General features: G+C 37.6%; 6 protein-coding genes across 7 annotated transcripts; 4 read left to right on the plus strand and 2 right to left on the minus strand.

The window, feature by feature from the left end:
• Positions 1-375: 375 nt before the first annotated feature.
• Chro (chromator) lies at positions 376-6,693 on the plus strand. The gene is made up of 10 exons (XM_065483879.1): positions 376-720; positions 776-921; positions 1,526-1,601; positions 2,088-2,212; positions 2,268-2,417; positions 2,476-2,585; positions 2,642-2,731; positions 2,788-2,852; positions 2,908-4,113; positions 4,575-6,693. Exons 1-10 carry the CDS (start codon positions 645-647, stop codon positions 4,688-4,690), a joined length of 2,160 nt encoding a protein of 719 aa, XP_065339951.1. The 5' UTR covers positions 376-644; the 3' UTR covers positions 4,691-6,693.
• On the minus strand, positions 4,722-6,682 carry LOC135939476 (inactive peptidyl-prolyl cis-trans isomerase FKBP6-like). Its single transcript, XM_065483880.1, has 8 exons — positions 6,528-6,682; positions 6,210-6,459; positions 5,889-6,150; positions 5,656-5,836; positions 5,407-5,607; positions 5,240-5,351; positions 5,051-5,185; positions 4,722-4,996 (listed from the first exon to the last, which is right to left on the minus strand). The coding sequence occupies exons 1-8, from the start codon at positions 6,680-6,682 to the stop codon at positions 4,775-4,777; spliced, it is 1,518 nt and encodes a 505-aa protein (XP_065339952.1). The 3' UTR covers positions 4,722-4,774.
• A 711-nt stretch (positions 6,694-7,404) lies between the features above and the next one.
• LOC135939478 (uncharacterized) lies at positions 7,405-13,053 on the plus strand. 2 transcript variants are annotated; one of them, XM_065483882.1, is made up of 7 exons: positions 7,405-7,540; positions 10,995-11,113; positions 11,182-11,515; positions 11,820-11,926; positions 11,984-12,101; positions 12,175-12,229; positions 12,690-13,053. In XM_065483882.1, the coding sequence occupies exons 2-7, from the start codon at positions 11,004-11,006 to the stop codon at positions 12,788-12,790; spliced, it is 825 nt and encodes a 274-aa protein (XP_065339954.1). In that variant the 5' UTR covers positions 7,405-7,540; positions 10,995-11,003; the 3' UTR covers positions 12,791-13,053. The 2 variants fall into 2 exon arrangements, with proteins under 2 accessions (XP_065339954.1, XP_065339953.1); XM_065483881.1 differs by lacking the exon at positions 7,405-7,540 and adding an exon at positions 10,139-10,883.
• Positions 8,167-10,000, plus strand: Naa40 (N-alpha-acetyltransferase 40). The gene is made up of 6 exons (XM_065483883.1): positions 8,167-8,395; positions 8,675-8,773; positions 8,844-8,989; positions 9,050-9,211; positions 9,608-9,766; positions 9,825-10,000. Exons 1-6 carry the CDS (start codon positions 8,390-8,392, stop codon positions 9,919-9,921), a joined length of 669 nt encoding a protein of 222 aa, XP_065339955.1. The 5' UTR covers positions 8,167-8,389; the 3' UTR covers positions 9,922-10,000.
• Positions 13,054-13,539: 486 nt separating the features above from the next.
• Positions 13,540-15,087, plus strand: LOC135940870 (uncharacterized). Its single transcript, XM_065485966.1, has 4 exons — positions 13,540-13,732; positions 13,798-14,162; positions 14,547-14,825; positions 14,880-15,087. Exons 2-4 carry the CDS (start codon positions 13,800-13,802, stop codon positions 15,027-15,029), a joined length of 792 nt encoding a protein of 263 aa, XP_065342038.1. The 5' UTR covers positions 13,540-13,732; positions 13,798-13,799; the 3' UTR covers positions 15,030-15,087.
• Positions 15,088-15,337: 250 nt separating this feature from the next.
• LOC135940871 (ras-related protein Rab-1A) lies at positions 15,338-19,391 on the minus strand. Its single transcript, XM_065485968.1, has 6 exons — positions 19,230-19,391; positions 18,384-18,456; positions 18,281-18,328; positions 17,617-17,892; positions 17,344-17,555; positions 15,338-15,953 (listed from the first exon to the last, which is right to left on the minus strand). The coding sequence occupies exons 1-5, from the start codon at positions 19,241-19,243 to the stop codon at positions 17,358-17,360; spliced, it is 609 nt and encodes a 202-aa protein (XP_065342040.1). The 5' UTR covers positions 19,244-19,391; the 3' UTR covers positions 15,338-15,953; positions 17,344-17,357.
• Positions 19,392-19,761: the final 370 nt, after the last annotated feature.

Genomic DNA, 19,761 nt, shown 5'->3' on the forward strand with positions numbered 1-19,761 from the left:
GGTCAGTTTTTCTCAAGTTGAAACATGGTTAAATCGTTCTTGGCGCTTTTTAAAATTATATCTTGAGGTTTAAGCGCTCTTTTTTAAACAAGACAGCAATGAAACAAAATTTAACCAATCCGAACGGAGTTGTGGCGTAAGCAAAGCAGTAATTTAACCGACATTGCTCACTCATGTAATACCGGTTTACCGATATCGATTGACTTGACTGAAAGTAAAAGAACACATTTCGCACGCCGTTCATTCAGTCGGCTCATTTAAAAAAGGAGTTTATAATTAACTTTGACATAGAAATTTTGAAGAGTTGGATGATTAGTCAGGATTAGTCGCAGATTTTGAATCTAATTGGTTGTTTTTGCCAGGTTTTGCAGCCTGTTAAAATACCGGTATGGCGTTATTTTCATGACAAACGACATAATGAAGCCAAGGAACCAGTGACCGCTTCAACCAACTCCCTCCATCTGGGTTTGTTTACAACTTATAAATATTCCTGGCTGTTCTGCTAATGAAATCTGCGGTTATTCTACATTTCCATTTCTCAATTAAACTTGATTTATTCCAATTCAGAAGTTAGTCAAAACTAAATTCTCTAATATTCGCGGAGATTTCACGAAATCCGGCATTCAGCGGCATATTTGGTGAAAATGCCGCTGACAAGAATAACCAAAGCGACTGCCGACAAAGTCGGCGAGGCTTGTAGCGACAGTTCTTTAGTAAAAGGTTTGTAATGTCAATATATGGCATGATTTTGTGTACTGAAATGACGATTTTCCAGCCGCCAAGTTCCACATGAAACCACTCAATGGACTAGATATTCTTGTGTGTGGAAGGTGCCTTCAAGTTTTTCACGCAATACCAGAATTGCAGAAGCACAAACAGAAGGGACAGTGTGCTCAACCAGAATCAGACCCTTCAAAATTTGTATGATATATTTTTAAATTTATCCCAGCAAATACATATATAAAAATTAAATCACTAATCACTACTGCATCTATTCTGTTAAGAACCATCTAAAAATTTGCTGCAGTAATTTGCTAGAACTGTGTATGTATACACACTTATGTATCATAACTATCAAAACTTATGCAACTGTGAATTGAAAGTTAATTCAAATTTCAAATTATATCTTTGATTTTACTTGTGGTTTTTATAAGGGAAATTGCAGGGGGGGGGGGGGGCGAGTGGCGGTTTCGACCAGATTTCGTCTCTTTTCGATTTGGCTCAGCAATGAGTAAAGCTGGACGATTTTAGAAATATCTATAGCCAGTACTGTTGCGAATTTTGTTTTGGATGTAAAGCACTGCTGATCCGAGGCTTGCTGGTCCGAAACAGCCGCTGTACATGAAAAGAATGTGTTATTGATTTTTTCCTCAAAATTTAATTATTAGCTGATCATCCTGAATTAATTTCCACGCAGAGCTTAGCCATTTGCTAATTTTTGAATTTAATAATATGTTAACAACATTTAATATAGTTCATAATTCCACTGATGAAGCCATCTAATTAGTTGTTTTGTTTGTTTCAGAATCCCTCTTCTAATATTTGGGCATTCATGCTGTGGAAAAATTCTCCCGCGTGCAAGAAAATGAAACTTAGAAATGGTATGATGAGTGTTGGATTATTATTATTATGTTATTATCTTCCCCTTTTTTTAATCGTGAAAAATTTGGATTTAGATTGAAAGCAAACAACTATCTGAAAATGAAGTCACAAAATTAATAATCATTTAAAGTGTGGAACGGAAAGACAGTTGGTATTTTAAGGAATTCCTTTTGCATGGTGGCGATTTGAATTTTTAAATATATTGTACTGCAAAATGAAATTTAAAAATAACTGGGAATGTTTAATTTAAGTTCACGGCACAAATAGCTACTACTTTCTGAAAGCGATATCATCTCAATTTGCATTTCTATGGCCGAAATTTACCTCTTGAAGAAATGAAATTTTATGTAGTTGACTGTCCACTTGAGTTCCAACTTAAATGGAACAACTCTCACAATTCTGCTTATCATTGTCAAAATCTTGCAGACTCCTCCGTAGTATTTTGGGAAATATAACAATTAATTGGTCAATGCATGTATTTCCAGCTGGGGACAACTCAGTTTGGTATAAAAAATGGCAAGAAGTTTCCCTTGAAGAGAGAGAAGCGTGGACTCTTGCTGGAAAAATCCTCTTTGAAATGAACAGCATACACAAGTCAAGTGACCCTGAGGTGAGTAATGATCCTAGAAACTGGTTATGTTAATTCTGATCTTGTGTGTTTAAAGGAAGCGGACACAAACTTCCTAGAAAACTTTTCCCAGCAAATTTCCGACCTAGTTGAAAGTGATTCTGATGAAAATGCAGAACACGAAGAGTCAAGTCCACTTACAGAATTAAAGACACCAAAAAAGGTTTACGTCAGGAAAATTCTAGAGGTATTGGCTAATCCCAAAATTTATGAATTGGATTTTACAGCAATTTTCATTATTTCAGTCTAAGGACCTTGTTGAAATGGACATCACTCCTAGAAGAGTGATAAACAAGAAAACCGACAAGAAGAACAACTCTATAAAATACATGGTGCAGTGGGAAGGTCAATCTGAGTAAGTATACATATGAGACAACTCGAATGGAATTGTCTCATATTTTCCTTCAACAGTTCCAAGACGTCGTGGCTGCCGGAGAAGAGTCTTTCAAATCACAGAGACTTGATTGATCAGTTTGAAGAGAGAATATCCAGTACAAGCCGGTAATGTCATATATTGGAGTTTTTGTGTAACCTGTGCTGACATTGAATTCATGCAGGCCGTGCCGAAGTAGTAAAGCAAAAGCCCTGCACAAAGTGAAGGCGTGGGCTCTTAAAAAATATGGTAAAGTAGTTCAAAATTATCTTTCAAATTCAGTTTCTTACAACTTGGCATTTAGACGAAAATGATGATGAATTAGATGAAGAGGAGGAGCAATCAGAGGTCGAGGAGGAAGAGGAAGAAGGAGAACTTTCAGATGACGAGTTTAAACCTGAAGAACACAACAGCACCGAAGAAGAAAAGTCGGAGACAACAGAAGACCTAGAGGGCTCTGATTCAGTGGAATCCAAGTCACCGCCAAGGGGAATAAAAAGAAAGATTATCCAACGAGGCAGGAGGCCAAAGCAAGTGAAGAAGATGTGCAAATTTGAGGAAATCCTTCACGTCAGCAATTGCCACCGGTCGATTCAAGTGAATGCAAAAACCATGCCAAAGGTGAAGCCTGGCATTCAGCTAATAAAGAACAGTCCTTCACTTCTCCTCCTGGCACCAATGCTCTGCAAAAACAAACCAAAGGAAGAACCGTCTGGCCTTGTGGTTCTCACAAACAACATCTTGCGAAACAGACCTGGAATTCGAAAGAGGCAAGGGCTGAAACTCTTTGAGGATAGCGCGCCCAAGTTTTTCTCCCAAGAGCTTCCGTCCAGATCGAGACAGAAGCCGAAACCTAAACGGAAACAAACCACAAGCATCATCAAAATATTGAGTTCTCCATCGGAACCTCCTGTGCCGACAAAGAAGGTGTACGTCCCGGCCAAAGTCAACAACAAACCAACACAAAACAAGATCTACACCACTTTTCTGCCTCCCGCTGACCCTCGTAAGACAAGCAAAGCACCAAGCTACGCAAGCATTTCCTCAACAATCAAGCCAACCGCTAAAGTGCAATCCAGAACCACCACTAATGTGACGAGAACGCCAAGGGTCATCAAAGCACCTTTGGGCTACTCGGGACCACGACCCAACAATCCAGTGACCACTTCCCCAATGAAACGCGTCCCTTCGGCTCCATCAGTGCGTTCCACTCAACCGACCATATCAATACAGGCGTCTGGAGACACCGCTGCTGGACCCCAGCACGTGGAAATCCCGCAGGGTGTCGATCCAGGCGCTTTGGAGGTGCCGGCTGGAATGCAGCTCATGGTGTCCGACAACGGAGAGTACTACTTGCTACCCCAGCAGCCGGTAGGCAGCACAGTTGCCCTGGCGCACGATCCCGAGTCGGGCACGGTCCAGGTTGTGGCCATTCCTGAACAGCCAGATTCTGGTCTAGCCCCTATTAATGTGGAAGTCAACCACCCCACCACAGGAATTATTACTCATGGTAAGTGGTTTTGTGAAATATTGAAAAGTAATCTAGTCCATGTTTTTTATCAACCTTATGGCGAAAAATCTTCTGACCTAGCCATACTTAAAGACATTGTGTTATGAAATGCAGGGTTGCATTTGCCTGCCACCTGTTTCTTTTCCCCCCACTCAATTTTCATCAAGTTCTTATACAAGAAATGAATTTTCTCCCTAGGAAAATCTATTATTTGCAGTTAAGAGTGGTCAAAATTTCCTCTACTGTGCAGATTTTTCTCTTTTAAATTTCAATTTGCTGCCTGTTTCTCATAAAATGTATCTCTCAATTTTCCAAGTTGAGGTCATTAGGAAATTTACATAATAGTTGAAAACAGATGCAAACATAGCCTGGTGATTGATAAAAAGTTTTAACCACTGCACTGGATTTTTCTTGTACTCTGAAAGAAAATGATCGTTTAATCCAGAGTATTTTTGTTCCAGACGCGGCAGACACGCAGATCAATGCCGCCGACGCAGGAAGATTTGTACTGGTGATGACAAAGGAAGGCGAACTAATGCTGATTCAAACGGACCAAAACAGTGCAGTGGAGAGTTAGACTTAAATAAAATGCTGCCAACAGCTTGGAGTTTGACGTAGGATTAAGATTTTAATAGCTTGTACAATATATACTAAACGTTACTCATTTACTGCCTTCTTTCACTGCATGATCCAATTTGGAAATGGTGAAAATGTTCTGTCCAGTGATGCTGAAACCGAGATTCCTTTCATGAGCCAATTTCTGAAGTTTATCCACATCACTGTCGTTCAGTACAAGTGGCAAGTGGATCTGTCTGGCTCTCTTGTCAGCGACGAATTTATCCAGACGAAGACTCATTGATTTCGTCACTGGATCAAAATCCTCCTTTAAAAAGAATAAATATGTATCTATATGATAGAAATAATGCTTCAGCCATACTTTCTCAGCAACCAATAGCTTCTTGTGGAAGCCACAATGATCCTCAGTCTCAGCTTTTTTTCCAGTTGAACCTTGGAACATGAACTTCGCCATATCCTTTTCCTTCTGCTTGGCAAGTTCTTTCTTTTCTTGCACCTTTATTAACTCAACAGTATTTAATTGTCTACCACTATTAATTGGTCCATTCACCTTCTTCAGCTCAAGGTTGATAGTCTCGTCGCAAGGATTCTTCCATTTAGCTTTCGTCAATCTTCGAGTCGCACCCTCAAAATCACCAAGAGTGGCGAGTGCTCTTCCATAGCTTAAAATGATAATCTTAAATTAAATGATCCTAGAAATTAAATAATAAAGTTCACTGGAAATTTGCTTTGGAGTTCTGAGGTTCAATCTTCAACGCTTCTTGGCACATACTGCACGCCTTCTCAGGTTCACCCAAGGAATTGTGGCAAATAGCCAGGTTCACGAAGAGTGTTTGAAGTTTTTTCATCTGCTCTTCAGAGTCCTGTTTGTTCTTAATCTTGGTGAAGTTCTCAAGGCGGCGCACAGCTCGCTTGAAACTTACGGCAACAACGAAAATAAGGTTTTAAGTTAATTTTCAATATTACCAGCCAATCGCAGATATGTAAGACTGGTTCTTAAAGAACTGAATGCCTTCTGCGTGCTCTCGGTTAACTGCTTTCAAAAGGACCTTGAAGTCGGCTGTTGACTGATTTTGGTCCTCCATCATGCTGGCAACTTCTCCTTCAATGACGTCCTCCAGGGTAATTTCATACATCAAATGAGCATCTTAAAAGAGTGAATTAGCCCAGGGGAACAACAGTTTACAGAAATAAGCTACTTGCAGGGATTCTGGGGGGACAGCCGTTTGCCCCGTACATCAAGTCTGGATGCAGAAGAAACTGGGACCTCTCATTCTGCTTCATGGACATCAGAGCTTCTTTCAAACCAGTCAGAATGCCATCCTCCAATCGAACCTTCCATGGATGTCTCCGCAGCAAAGTGGAATCAAACGATGCATCTTCATTGTCTCTGTATGCATTGTAGTGGAATGACACAAATGCATTCTCTGGCACCAACTCGCCACAACCCTCCAGGAGAACCTAAAATCGATTAGTATTTTTTTTATTCTCTGCTGCCCTTTAAATTGTTAACTACCAACCCTTTTCATAATTTTCCCATCATCTCTGATTGGATGCATTTTCTTGACGAGTTCATCAAAGCTAGGAATGAATTCTTGAGGTTTGGGAAACAGCTTTTTCGCCGACTGTCGCCTCTGCTCGTTAGAATGGCGGGGCACTTCATCTTCATCAAACGAACCATTTCCTTCATCTTCACTGCTACTGTCAAACTCCTTGCTCACGGTTTCAAACACAACGTGACCATTGTTCTCTGCTGCAGCTTGTAGTTCACTGCGTCGACAAAAATATTAATAATCAATATCATAAATATATTAATTAATAAATCAAACATAATTTACCAGAGCTTAATCCCATTCTTCTCCACGTTCAAAGCAAAAAAGTCGTCCAGTTCTTGCTGCTCAACTTTCACTTCAACGTTCACCAATGGATCAAATGCAGATAGATCCATTAGATCACACTTGTTGCCATTTTCTTTTTCTTTATCTGAGGACATCGTTCACAACCTGAAATAATTAAATTGTATAAAAATGATCAGTGCAGATCGAAGCATTAAATATATTTTTTATAAATCCATATCTGTTAGAAAACCTTTTATCGTATAGATACAATAACTTTAACTCTATATTACGTGTAGATATAATAATATATTATAATATGAATAAAAAATGTAATTAAAATAGTATGTATGTATGTATTACAAATTATGAAATTAATATATTTTTGGTGTAAAAGATATTGCGATTTTGATACATACATTATTTATTATCATACTATGTATGTAAATTTTCCAGACTACAAACACCAAACACTGGAAGAAAAAATAAAACAAAAAACAAAGGAAATGGAGGATCACAATGAATGGAAAAGTAGAGTTTGAGCAACAAACCAAAAGAAAAAGATAACGCAAAACACAAGCACGAGCTGAAGTCTGTCTGGGCGGAAAGCAAGAGAAAAGGCTAATTTTGCTCAATTGCTGTGGCCGATGCGAAGAACTACATAATATAATATCTAAAGTATATTATTTGTACTCTATAGCTGATTGATATTAAATTTGTACCACCTGTACCTTGTAGCTAGTAGCACGAGCAAAGCAAAAGCAGGAGCGTCAGAAACCGGACTCGTACTATAGACTACTGCGATTGTATAGATGTGAGATGGGAGTGGGATAATGATTGCCGCTGCAGCCTGCAGACTGGATTTCAAATTTCAACCGGAGGATAATGTAGCAGGCTCAGCAAAAGCTAAACTAAATCAGACAAGAAAGCGACAAAAGGACTGGGTGGGATGGAACTTGACATGGACGTGAAAAAATCACGCAGGCTGGGGCAGCAGAAAGGACCACGATCACAAAGTGAGTACAAGTGAGTGTTGTATGTAAAAATCGCCAAAATGCCTCTTTTGGAATTTAGATTGGGCATTTTAGGGTTAAGGGCGGGGGGGATTTAAGTTCTGGCTCATTTTTTGTCATATCTTCTCTAGCTGTCTAGCTGCTAATATTTTTATATTTTTAATGCTTATGTATAAATGTATGTATAAATCACATTAAAAATCTCATAATGTGGCTGTTGTGCAATGTAAGCTGCATGTTCATGAGAAAAATGCGAACCTTAAACCCTGTGAAGACGAATGATTGGCTCAAATTACATACATTACGTAACTCTGCAGAATTGCAGACCAGAATTTATGCTAGATATGTAATTATAGAACCAAAAGAAAATCACTGCCACACTATGTAATGATGTTATTATTTATTATGCGCGTCTACGAATTTTCGAAATGTTGAATTATGTTTTCAATTAGTTTTATATTGAAAAGATTTTCCATCTCATTTTAAGAGCATTATTCCCACAAATTCCTTTTAGATTCCCATCTTCAGCGATCAGTGCGATCTTCTTTACTTTAGGCGCTAATATTTCAATCCAATTGTGGGTACTTCTGATTGGCGGAGAGAATAAAACGCGGGCAAACTGGTAAACAAAGAGCAAACGCGACAGCAGCATGCAGAAAGGCATCCATCCTCCAACCTTGCGAGTGTCTGCGTTTGAGCTAGTTTGAGACTTTTCTTCGTTTCGATTTTACAGTTCTTAAACTAGAACGCGATATATGAAAATATCGTGTTTACTTCGAGACTCTCTTGAACTCACGAAAGCGTTCTTTGAAAGTGATTTGAGTTACGTGTCTTGATTTGTGCGACTGAGAAATGGGGGTAAGTTATTGTACAATTTTATTCTTTCTTCCAAAAGAATTTTGTCAAAATCTCTGGACATACATTATTTTTTGTTTCGTTATGGAAAAACGAGATTTTTGCATATTGAGACGATTGAGACGGATATTTGTATTCCTTAGAATGTTCTGATTCGCTTGACGACACGTTTCTCTCTACATTCAAAGAGATCATCCGATGTAAAATTTAAAATCTAAATCTTAAATAAGGTATTCAATCTTCAATGAAAATTGTACTAATATATATCTATTTTACTTATAGAAGAGCAGTAAAAAATGGAAAGAAAACCGTATGCAGAGGAAGGAGGAAATTGCCAGGATTGCAAAAGCACAAGCACTTGTCAATGCAGCCAAAAAGCAGGTTCGTTTGAATTTGATCATCCTCTGTTAATCAGCAATGTTAAACTCATTTATTTGCCTGTTCATTTTAGGATAATCCCCTCGACAAACTGTCGGCTTTCCAAAAATTCAGCAAGGATGGCTTGGAAGTGACAATTTCTTTCTGCAAGGCCCCTGACATGAATGATAAATTGAAGACAGAAGTGATGGATCTGATGCGTACAAATATGAAAGAAACGTTAGTACAAAAGCAAAATATTTAAAATTAGTTTATCGAGCCTTTTGTTCTCCATGATAGGTATGCTCAATCCGACTGGGGTTGGAAAGAAAAAGAAAAATCTGAAGAACTCTTCGATGAAGATGCTTGGTATCTCTTGGCTAATGATGACAAAAATGGATCAATGGTTGCTTTTTCACACTTCCGTTTTGACATGGATGAAGGCAGACCGGTCCTATATTGGTAAACTTACATAAAATTTATTTATATTCATTTATATCACTGATATCAACATACTTATACTAAAAAGTGAAAAAAGGCCATGTACAAAGCGTGGTTCATTAATTTTAAACCCAATTCTAGCCTGTTTCGTTTTAAAATAAGTGTAAAGTTACAGAGTATAATACTCCATGACTTCTCTGATTAAAAAAATGTAATGAATTATGCCAGGGAATACGTTTTCAACATCTATTAAATTCAAACAATTTATCCAATAGAGATTGACGCAATTAATACAGCAAGTTAGAGTTAGATTTGAAAATCTCAACATTTTTTGTAATTCTCGATAGTTAATGGTAATTCACACTTACGAGTAGTCTGCGTGTGTGTTCTTTTTCACATTAAAACAATTGATTTCAGTTACGAGCTGCAGCTAAATGAAAGCACCAGACGGAAAGGCCTTGGTAGGCGAATGATGCAGGTTTTGGAAATGTTCTCGTGGCAAGCAAACATGGAGAAGATAGTGCTTACCATCCTGAAGAATAATCCAGATGCTAAAGCATTCTTTTCAGCTATGAAGTATGTTCAAAAATTACTTTTTGTGCTATTTGATTTTTGTAATGTTCTATTTTCAAAGGTACGAGTTGGACGAGACAAGCCCAGAAGATGAATTTGATGAAACATATTGCTATGAAATTCTCAGTAAGGAAAGGAAGATTAAAACTCCGCAATAGCTGTCTCTGTATGGAATCTCGAAAACAACATCGTGTTTTTCTTACTAAAATAAAATTCCATTTGTTTCGTAGAACCTGATGTGCATTGAATCGTCTATTTCTCATCTACGTAAAGTAGATTTTCTAGAACAGTGTGACTGTGAAACCAGTTTTCATTCAATCTAGATTAACTCTACCGAATCAATATGGTTTGTTTTAATCCTTTGGAAGTTCATACCTACCGGGATATTTGGACAAAATAGTCATAAAAAATGTCCGTAATTTTATTGTAGTAAAAAGTTTTTTGGAAAAAAATTAAATTATGAATTAACAAATTTTTACGTAATACAAATATTAGAATTTTTCAGAATATGATCGAATATATATGTATAACCATTAAAAGCTTACAAAAGTTTTAAACTTTTTTCTGTGCGAAGTTAATTTTTTTTTTTTTTTTTTTTTGAACGTCGAAAATGATCAAAGAATTTTTATTATCGAACATTTATGTTATCTAGGTTGAGCACAAGCAATGTATTTTAAAATCAATTTTGGACCCTTTAAATATTAAAATAATTATTGTCAAATCGAAATCTTGCATCGCTGTACTTAGTTAAATATCGGAAAAATTGCTTCACGAATTGAATGGTTTTCCCAAAAACTATAAAACGACGAGTTTCTTCAAAACGGTTGAAAGGATTTTGGAGGTTATTTTGCCTGGCTTCTGCCAGATTCGCGCCCACTTCATCACCAATAATTTCCTGTCGTCTGAGTGAGCTACGCCAATGGCGAAGCATTCCTTTCCCTCCATTTTCTCCTTTCTGCCTTGTGTGCTTTGCTTGTCGACTGACGCTGACTCTTCTCGCTTCTAACCGGAGACTACCTCAACACCTGAACTTTTAAGCAAGATCAAGGCGGCTTTGAGAGCTAAGAGCTAGCGAGCATCTTTTGGAGGTCCTTTTACCACTGATTAGACACTTAAAATGGTATTATTATTTATATCTTTATGGAAGATTCAAAACATGTTCATTCTGTATGTTTGTTGTTACTCATACACTGCTTTTTGCACAAATATGTAACATGTAGTTGCATTGCAGTTGCAGGATATGGATCCAAGATGGGCCCGATGGGCCGAATTTCACCAAAAATTTAAGCCGTTATGTTTGGTTTGTAGGAAAAACAAACCGCGAGAAGACCCGATCAGAAGGACGAACAGGTATGTATTGATTTTAAATTTGTTAACGCTCGACAAGAAGAATTGTTCAAAACCTGCTCCTCTTAAAGGGAAGTGAGGGCCATCTGCAATTACCCCCCGCCTGGCATCGAGGTGGTGCCGGACCTTGATGATGCGGATAAGTTGCACACCTTCATCACGTGCACGGATAACACTTCGATATACTTGATTATCCGCCTCCCAAAAAACTACCCAAATGAGGGGCCAAGGGTCACGTGTATGACCGACGCCAGCTGCACTGCGGTCTTCGAACCCTACGGCAAGAAGGTGCTTCTCAGCATGCTTGGCACAGAGGAACCGTTCGACTGGAGCCCAGACGAAAGCCTGGAAAGCGTGCTCATCTCAATCCAGCGCTTCCTGAACAATGAAGCAGAGCTCGTCAAGGTATTTTGGATAAAGAAAATAATTTTTGTCTGGCAGCTGGTTAAAAAGGACTGATTTTCCCCAAAATCCGCTAATTATTACCATAAAATAGTTATTAAACAGCTCTGCAAGGAACCATAATCTGTCCTAGTTGATCACAATATAAATTTTATTCCATTTTTCAATTGGAAATGAGTCGTCTTTGGCCATTTAATTATGAATGGATTTAAGTATAAATTTATGAAATTTATTCTATTTATCTACCAAATAAACGCTGTGATTCACACTTTTAACCTTTTTTCGCAACGCATTTCCTTGTGAACAGGTCCTATCCGACCTGCAGGGTCAAGCCACCGCAGCACCTATCCAAGCAACACGGAAGTGGCACCAGTCGATCACTCCAGATTTACGAAATCGCCTAGTTTTTAAAACGTGAGTAGAGAATAATTTATTGTTGATTCAGTCAATTCAAACTGATGATTTTTACAGATTTCGAGGAATATATCCTACTCGGGATGTCCAAGCATTGACGCACAAAAATATTAATAAATTAATCGAATACGCCAGAAAAGTCGAAGGTGATTTGTATCAAAAATCGACATCAAAAGTGAGTTCTTTTAGATTTTTAAATTAGGAACGAGAAGCAGTTAATTCTGATCGTGTTTTTGTTTGGTTTTCAGTATGAATATTATCTTTTACTACATAAGATAACCCTTGAGGTCGAAGATAAACGTGGTGAGTACAAACTAGTAATATTGGATGTGGATAAAGATGCATTCCTTTTTAAAAGGCTTTAGTTAATCAAAATTAGGAATTCAACAGGAAATATTATAATAGTCCTTCAAATATTATTTGAAGTGTTAAGTAGGATGCACTAATTTTAGTTAGCAGGTATTCCTGCGAGGCATAAACTTCTTGAAAGCTGAAAACTATGAAGATAGTGTTTTGGAATTTGTAAAGATAAACAAAATAATACTCATTTGGATCAAACTCAATCAAACCTAATGATTAACATTATTAAGTGCTTCCAACTGCTAAGAATTGAAGAGAGTTAACATTTCCTAATTCTACCTTCAAAAATAGTTAGTGAAAGGATTTAAATTCTTCATCTGTTCACAAATCTGTTTCATTTATTTGAATTAAGGTAATTATTTTCGCTAATTTGGATGTGCATTTTCTCTTTTTCACTAAACAGAGAAGATTTGGCAGCGGGACCTCAAAGAGCTCAAGCAGCTGCGGCAGAATCTGCTGTCGGTGATGCATAGTTACGTGATCCCGAGACAAGAGACAAGCTAGAAGAAGCTGAATAAGCATCAGCAGCCCATGATGGACATGGGAATAATTATGACTTTTATGTCTTCCAACTAGCAGCAACCATATTGATCAATTTGTATACAATACCTGAGCCTATATCAAAACTTGTTTAAACGCGATGACACATCACAAATGTTTTTTTAAGAAGAGGTTTTCCATTTAAAGGATTTAAAGCATATTTTCTGCAGTCATTATCTAAATGAGCATTCGAGGATTTAGTAATAAACCTTGAAATATGCAAGTTTATCAGAACGTATTTTTCCAAATCCCTTGATATCTATATTATATATATTCTCAGAATAATTCACGCATGCAGCCTATGAGAGATTATTTACCTCTCGCTATTGGTTAGGTAAAGATGATGAAAAAAGGTTGATTATAAAATTTTAACCTTTAAAATAGAACTACTGCGTGATTTTTTTTGCTCTTTTTGTAAGTATTTCAAATCAGCTTTTATTTAAATAAAATAATTTACAGACGAAAGACCAACTGCACAATTATTCATTTTTTCATTGCATTTTAAAATTATTATTTATTACAATAATTTTTTTTGGACCCATACCACGGGTCTAACGTAACGCGTTCACATTCTCACAATCGCGGTTGGAATCCTTAAAACTATAAAATTCGCGCCCACCTCTTGCCAGTCCTATCAATGTCGATGCGCGGTTCATTTTTCGAATGATTCTGACATTGCTGTGGCTGCCACCTGTCGATGTAACTGTTAAGCAAGGTCAATAACAAACAAACCACCAGAAGAGGCGCATAATGTGTATCTTTTGACCGATGAGATTCAATCGACCGTATTGAACAACTTAGCAATGGTACTTTGCTTTGAATTATGTCGCTAGAACTGCTGTAATATTCTCTCACAGTCAGCATAAATAGATTTGAAATTCAGAGTGCTCAATCATAAGGCCTCAGGCAAGTCAAAAGCATCAATTTATTTTAAAAATTTGTTCATTCGAATTTAAAAACCTTTCCTCTAGACATGAGTTCAGCATCTCTGGAAACTGATTGGGAGGGATGGTGCGGCAACCTGATGATCACCAAGAAGATCGTGATGAAAGGCCCTTGGGGTGACAGTGCGATGCCGCTGGGCGCCGAGTGCTGTATTCGTGTCAGCGACTCGCAAGGGTTTCTTGAAGATGGCTCGACAACCCTGACCACAGGAGAGGCAGACACCGCAGAGTTGCGGGCGCTTGAGAAAGTGCTGATGACTATGACAATGGGAGAAAAGAGCCAAATAATATTGTTCATCGATGGGGTGGAAAGGGGGAGGGCGACTGTTGAGCTCAAGGAGTTGATAAACGCCGGACCTGTGTACAAATGGACAGAGGAAAAAATCCTAGAGGTAAATTGAACACAGTTTTGGGACACATTTTATTGCTTTTTTCAATTCGACACTGAAAATTTATTTCCAAATTAAATTAATTTGTATAATTAAATATTATCTATAGTAGCTGAAACTTCATCTTTGTTCTGACAAGGAAATTATAGGGGTTGACGTTTTAATTAGTGGCAAAACCATTGAATTCGTGTAGTCTTTCTGATGGGAATCTTCACTCACTGATTTATAGTCTTGAAATCGTGTACATATTCAAATAATGCATTTCCGGAATTTTGGCTTTTTATTTTAAGATAATATGTACATACTCATTGTTGTGCAAGGTTGCAGTTCAGGAACAAGTTAGTTATAAAATTGATGTTAAATTGAGGTATTTATTTTGCATTTTAGATGGCAGCCGGTTTGAAAGAAAAAGCAGTGGATCTGTTCAAGGTTGGAAGGACAGAGGACTCTTTTTATCTGTTTTCCAAAGCTCATTCAATCCTGGTCATTGGAGAGGCGAAAGACAGCGATGAGCTGAAAGCTACGTTATGCTCTAACATGGCAGCTTGTCAACTTAAGAAGAAAAATGTCGAAAATGCCAGAGACCTCTCACTCATGGCTTTGGAGTTAAGTCCAGAAATGCCGAAGGCACTCTACAGATTAGCTGACTCTTCCATTCAGTTAAAGGTTTGATTAAATGCCAAGTTATTCGGCAATTATATTAACGTTTTGTGATTCCAGGAATATGAAGTAGCAGAATCCAGTTTGAAAAGCCTACTGAAAATTGAGCCAAGTAATAAGGACGCGCTCAAACTATTAGCAGCGCTGAAAGACTTGACAAAGGAATCGGATTCACAATATAAGGATATGGTCCAAAAAATGTTTTCGTGATGTAATTTATGATAATTATATATTTCTAATATAAATAAAAGATTGTGAATTTTTTCAATACACTTTGTTTAGCTACGTACAAAATTCATTAAGCAACACAATCAGAATATCACTATTCATTAGTTAAAGGGAATAAGCTCAACAAAGCATCCAACCTTTGAACATGAAAAGCTTCACAATTATTCAATTTACACTCTTTCAAAAGTGCCAAGGTGACTATGACTATTCATAGAAAATAATGCTTGTTCTACATGAGGATTGCCATTTTTCTTTTGTTCCTGACAGAACACAAAAATAACATCAGCTGCTCCAGTTTAGTTAACATTTATTGTGGAGTAACAAACTACAAAATGTGTAATAACCATATTTCCCTAAATTAAAAATGGAATGATGGGTTTTGGCCAAAAAATAAGTCTGCATGAGGAGTAATTAGCACCTTATAAAAGCGTGCAGAAAATTTATTGAAATTATATATTATATTATATCCAAACGGGCAACAAAGAGAGGATAGAAATTCATTTAAATTAATGATAATGCGCCTTATCTAACTTGTATTACTAGTCAGTGACATATTCATAAATTTATACACACATTGCATTGAAGGGGTGTCATAAAAAGATCCAATGATTTTTTTCTGCATTTTCCCAAAAAGAGTCCCAACAAGCGATACACTAAACGGACAGGTGTCCCTCCCAAGCAGCCCTACGGAAAGAACAGGGGTGTTTGAGAGGGGCTCGAGTGGAGGAGAAAGTGGTGGTGGTGGTGGTGGTAAGTTGTTTACTTCGAAGGTGATGATCGGTCGGTCGTTTGGAGGCAGACACGAATAACAGTTCTATAATCACAGTCCCACTCGGCCACTTTTTGCAATACAGGAGAAGCAGCAGCAGCTAATTTGGTCTGGCATCGCTTGCAGTAGCCCCCTTCCTGCGACAAAACCACAAACAAGCGTTACCACAAAGCACCACATGATTCAATGAGTTCAGAATTTTATTGAAAAAAATCCCACTGCTTCTCAATTTCCTGTTATTACTGAACTGCTATATTGATAATAATATGGTATAATTTTAAAGGTCTCAGCCAGCCGCGCTAGCAAAAAAGGGTCAAAAATTAAAAAGTGCAGGAGAAACAATGCTAAAGCAATTTCAATCTTCACGGTTAAAATATTGTAAGCCACCGGTGAAAATGGCAAGCCACCGCCGGGCAATATATTTGGCAAAGCCTTAAAATTTCGCGACTGAGACCTCTTGTTATGTTTCAAACAGGAATAATTGCGAATTTCCTCACAAAATGATTTAGTCAACATACCTAAGGATCATCTGTAGAAATAAAAAATACACGGGTAGCATTGTAAATTTTCGAGGAAATCGGCCTCAAATATTGCATTGTTTGAAAGAGAGAATTCTCAAATGAATTTTGCGAACGCGATTTTCACTGAATTTCCGCATTCCCTCAAAGAAAGACCCACACTGTCAGAGAGATCTAAATGAGAGGATTCCAAATCTTGTGTCAACTTTGGAGAAAACTGGCAAAAACAAACTGATTGGTCAGCGTCTTTCCTGCTGTCACTTCTCGCATTCTTATAGAAGGCGGCCGGCGCGTTGGTTAATTTAACTTATTTGTCATTTTTTATTAAGTTTTTATCATCGGAATAATTTGAAAATTTTGAACATAATATGCAATGAATCAGTCTTTGTAAATCAATAAAATTTTCTTTGAGTACAGCGAAGTCTCTGATAGCCATACATCATAGAATTGTTTAAATAATTTTTTTTCAGAGATGATTCCTGAATAAAATTACTTCATTTTGGGAATTTTTATTTTTTTCACAAAAATTTTTAATGGTTCTCTCACGGCCAATTGAAAATTTCAGAAGAATTTTGTGCGAAAATAGCAAGTTGGAGAAAAATTTGCTCTGAAGGAAAAATACTGGAAATTTAATCAGCTAGCTGATTATAGTCAGTTTTTTGCGAATTTAAAAGAGGCCAAACACAGACCCCTTTTGAAAATCTGCAATTTTTGAAAAAACAAAATAATAAATTTCAAGACTTAAATTTATCTTTTCATTTATAAATGTTCATACTTTTTCTCAACCTGAAAGCAATTCATTTCCTCTGCCTGTTGGATTTTCGGGCTCTTTAGGTCAGAAGTATATGAAAAAATTGGTCGGTTAGGATTTACTTTTCATGTAATATCATTTTTTAAAGCAAAAAAAACACTATCATTCCACTTTAAATGGAGAGAAATTAAAAATCCATATTTTCAGCACTGATTAGCTTAGTTCATTTAATTTTGAACACCGTATAAAGTGCAGTACCTTCATAATTAACTTCAGCAGCAGCCAGACTTGTTGCTCTCAATAGGCCTGCCTTGGTCGATTTTGACCTTGTTCGCTGTATCTGCTGCGGATGATGGGGGTCCCACTCGGTTTTTGATTTCAGCAGCCATTGTCATGAAAGCCTGCTCGACGTTGGTTGCGTTCTTTGCCGAGGTTTCCAAGAAAGGAATGCCTAGTTGATCCGCATACTCCTGCCAAAGATAATTTCAATTTAAATTCACTATCCACGTTACGAGGGACAAGTTTGCGAACCTTGGCTGTGGTGTAGTCGACCACTTTCTTGGTGCTTAGGTCGGATTTGTTGCCAACAAGCAGTTTGTTGACATTATCGCAAGCGTAGCGGTCGATTTCTTCAAGCCACTGCTTCACATTGTTGAAAGATTCCTGATCAGTGCAGTCGTACACGACAATGATACCATGGGCTCCACGGTAATAACTTGATGTAATGGTACGGAATCGCTCTTGCCCGGCTGTATCCCAGATCTGGAGTTTGATGGACTTGCCATCCAGCTCTATGGTCCTTATTTTCTGAAATAATAGAAAAACCATGACACTTTGAGACCAATTTGTATTTTAATTATCAAAGTCGAAGAAACATTTATCTGAATAATTACAATATCAAGAAGTTGTTGCCTCTAATAATATTTAACAATATTTTCTATGGCTGTTTTGGCAACAAAAACAAAAGAAATATTGACACTGAATGTTGTGGCGTGTCATGAACAGTTATTGAGGCATAATAACCCATGCTCACAGACCCATTATTGTTCCATCAATTACTGCTAGAAACTCTAAAATGCCTTACAGAAAATTCACTCAAAGTTAAGAAAAAACTTAATGATCTTCCAGATGATAACACAACAGATTAACTATTTATTCATGTTTGTTTTAGATGTCCAAACAAGAAATTACTTACAAAGTCAACTCCGATTGTGCTAATGTAGGACTCGGTGTAGGAATCATCCTGGAAACAACGCAAAAGATCAGATTCAAGGAAAACAAAGTACTCCAATACTTACTGCAAACCTTAGCAGCAGACATGATTTTCCAACACCACTGTCGCCAATGAGCAGAAGTTTAAACAAATAGTCACTGTAAATGAAATTTACAATTAGTTCCTTTGCACAAACGTCGCATTTTGTATTATTTATTTGTTTAGTATGTGTCAAACGCAAATGAGGCTACTGAGTCACAACCGTGATGCGTAGTTAATCAAAAATGACAGGGAAAACAAGTTTTAAAATCAATCAGTTGTTTTCAAACTGGAATTATTAAAGAGTTAAAAACACATACGCGTGTCTGAAATAATATTGAAACTGTCAAAACTATTGAGAAATCCGCCCATCCAGAGGAATATTATCTATTGCTGCTTTCTCTCCACTCCAGCGGATCCCACGTATGACTGTGTAGTCTTCCAAACGTCAGTGTCAGCTGACTTGAGCAACCATAGCATCTCTGACAAAAACTAATGCAAGCCCAACGATCCCTGCTGGCTGCTAAATTGAAGGCAGAGCAGTTTTCAAATCATCGACCTCTGCACAGAGGTGGAGAATCTCATGAGTCACGCGCCCACAGCCCTGAACGATGACCAACAGGGAACCTATATGCTAAGATCCGATTTTTGAAGGGAATCACAGCGGACACTCGAGTTGTGATGAACTCGCGATGTTTTCCCGGCAGATCGTGGTCAATGTGTTCTCGCAACGTGACTTTTAAGCTGTGCCCAATGTGCGCAATTCGTGGAGACAATTTAAACTGCTGGCACTTGATTGTTATGACGGAACGGGTGCGGAAATTTGCTCACGGAAACGGACTCGCGAAAGAGGCTTGAAAGCGAAGGGTTCGACCTCAAATATTCTACTTACTATTCGGGGTTCATTGCTGACTTATTCTGAATTCTCTCACGGAACAGATGGGGTGCACGTCCTGGTTTGGGCGAGATTTAGTTAATTCTAGGTGAAAAATGGCTGCTCGCTCTGTTCTGTTATCGGAGTCGCCTCAGTCAACTGTATTGACGTCATCGAGGGTGACACCACAGCGCTGTTGCCGGCTTGCCACAAGCCCTAGAATTTAAATGCCTTGGAAACGCCCTCTGTCAGTATTTATCAAACTTTCGCCTGAGAAGAATATAAGAATAACACTGATACAACAGCTAGTGAAGATAAATATTACCCAAAAATTGACAAAATATTTATCCAACAATGTTATGGACGGCACAAATTTTGAACCAGATTTGAACAGCTGTCCTCTATCTTTTCTTAACTATAACTAATGTTACTGAAAATCAACAATCGACAACACTGCAGTGCATATTATGGCGGGAACATTTTGAATCCACGACTTATATGATCGTGTCAAAATTATTTTACTGAAACAAAAAGTAATGAGTTAAATAAT

Source organism: Cloeon dipterum, chromosome 3, assembly GCF_949628265.1.
Source record: "Cloeon dipterum chromosome 3, ieCloDipt1.1, whole genome shotgun sequence".
NCBI lineage: Eukaryota > Metazoa > Arthropoda > Insecta > Ephemeroptera > Baetidae > Cloeon > Cloeon dipterum.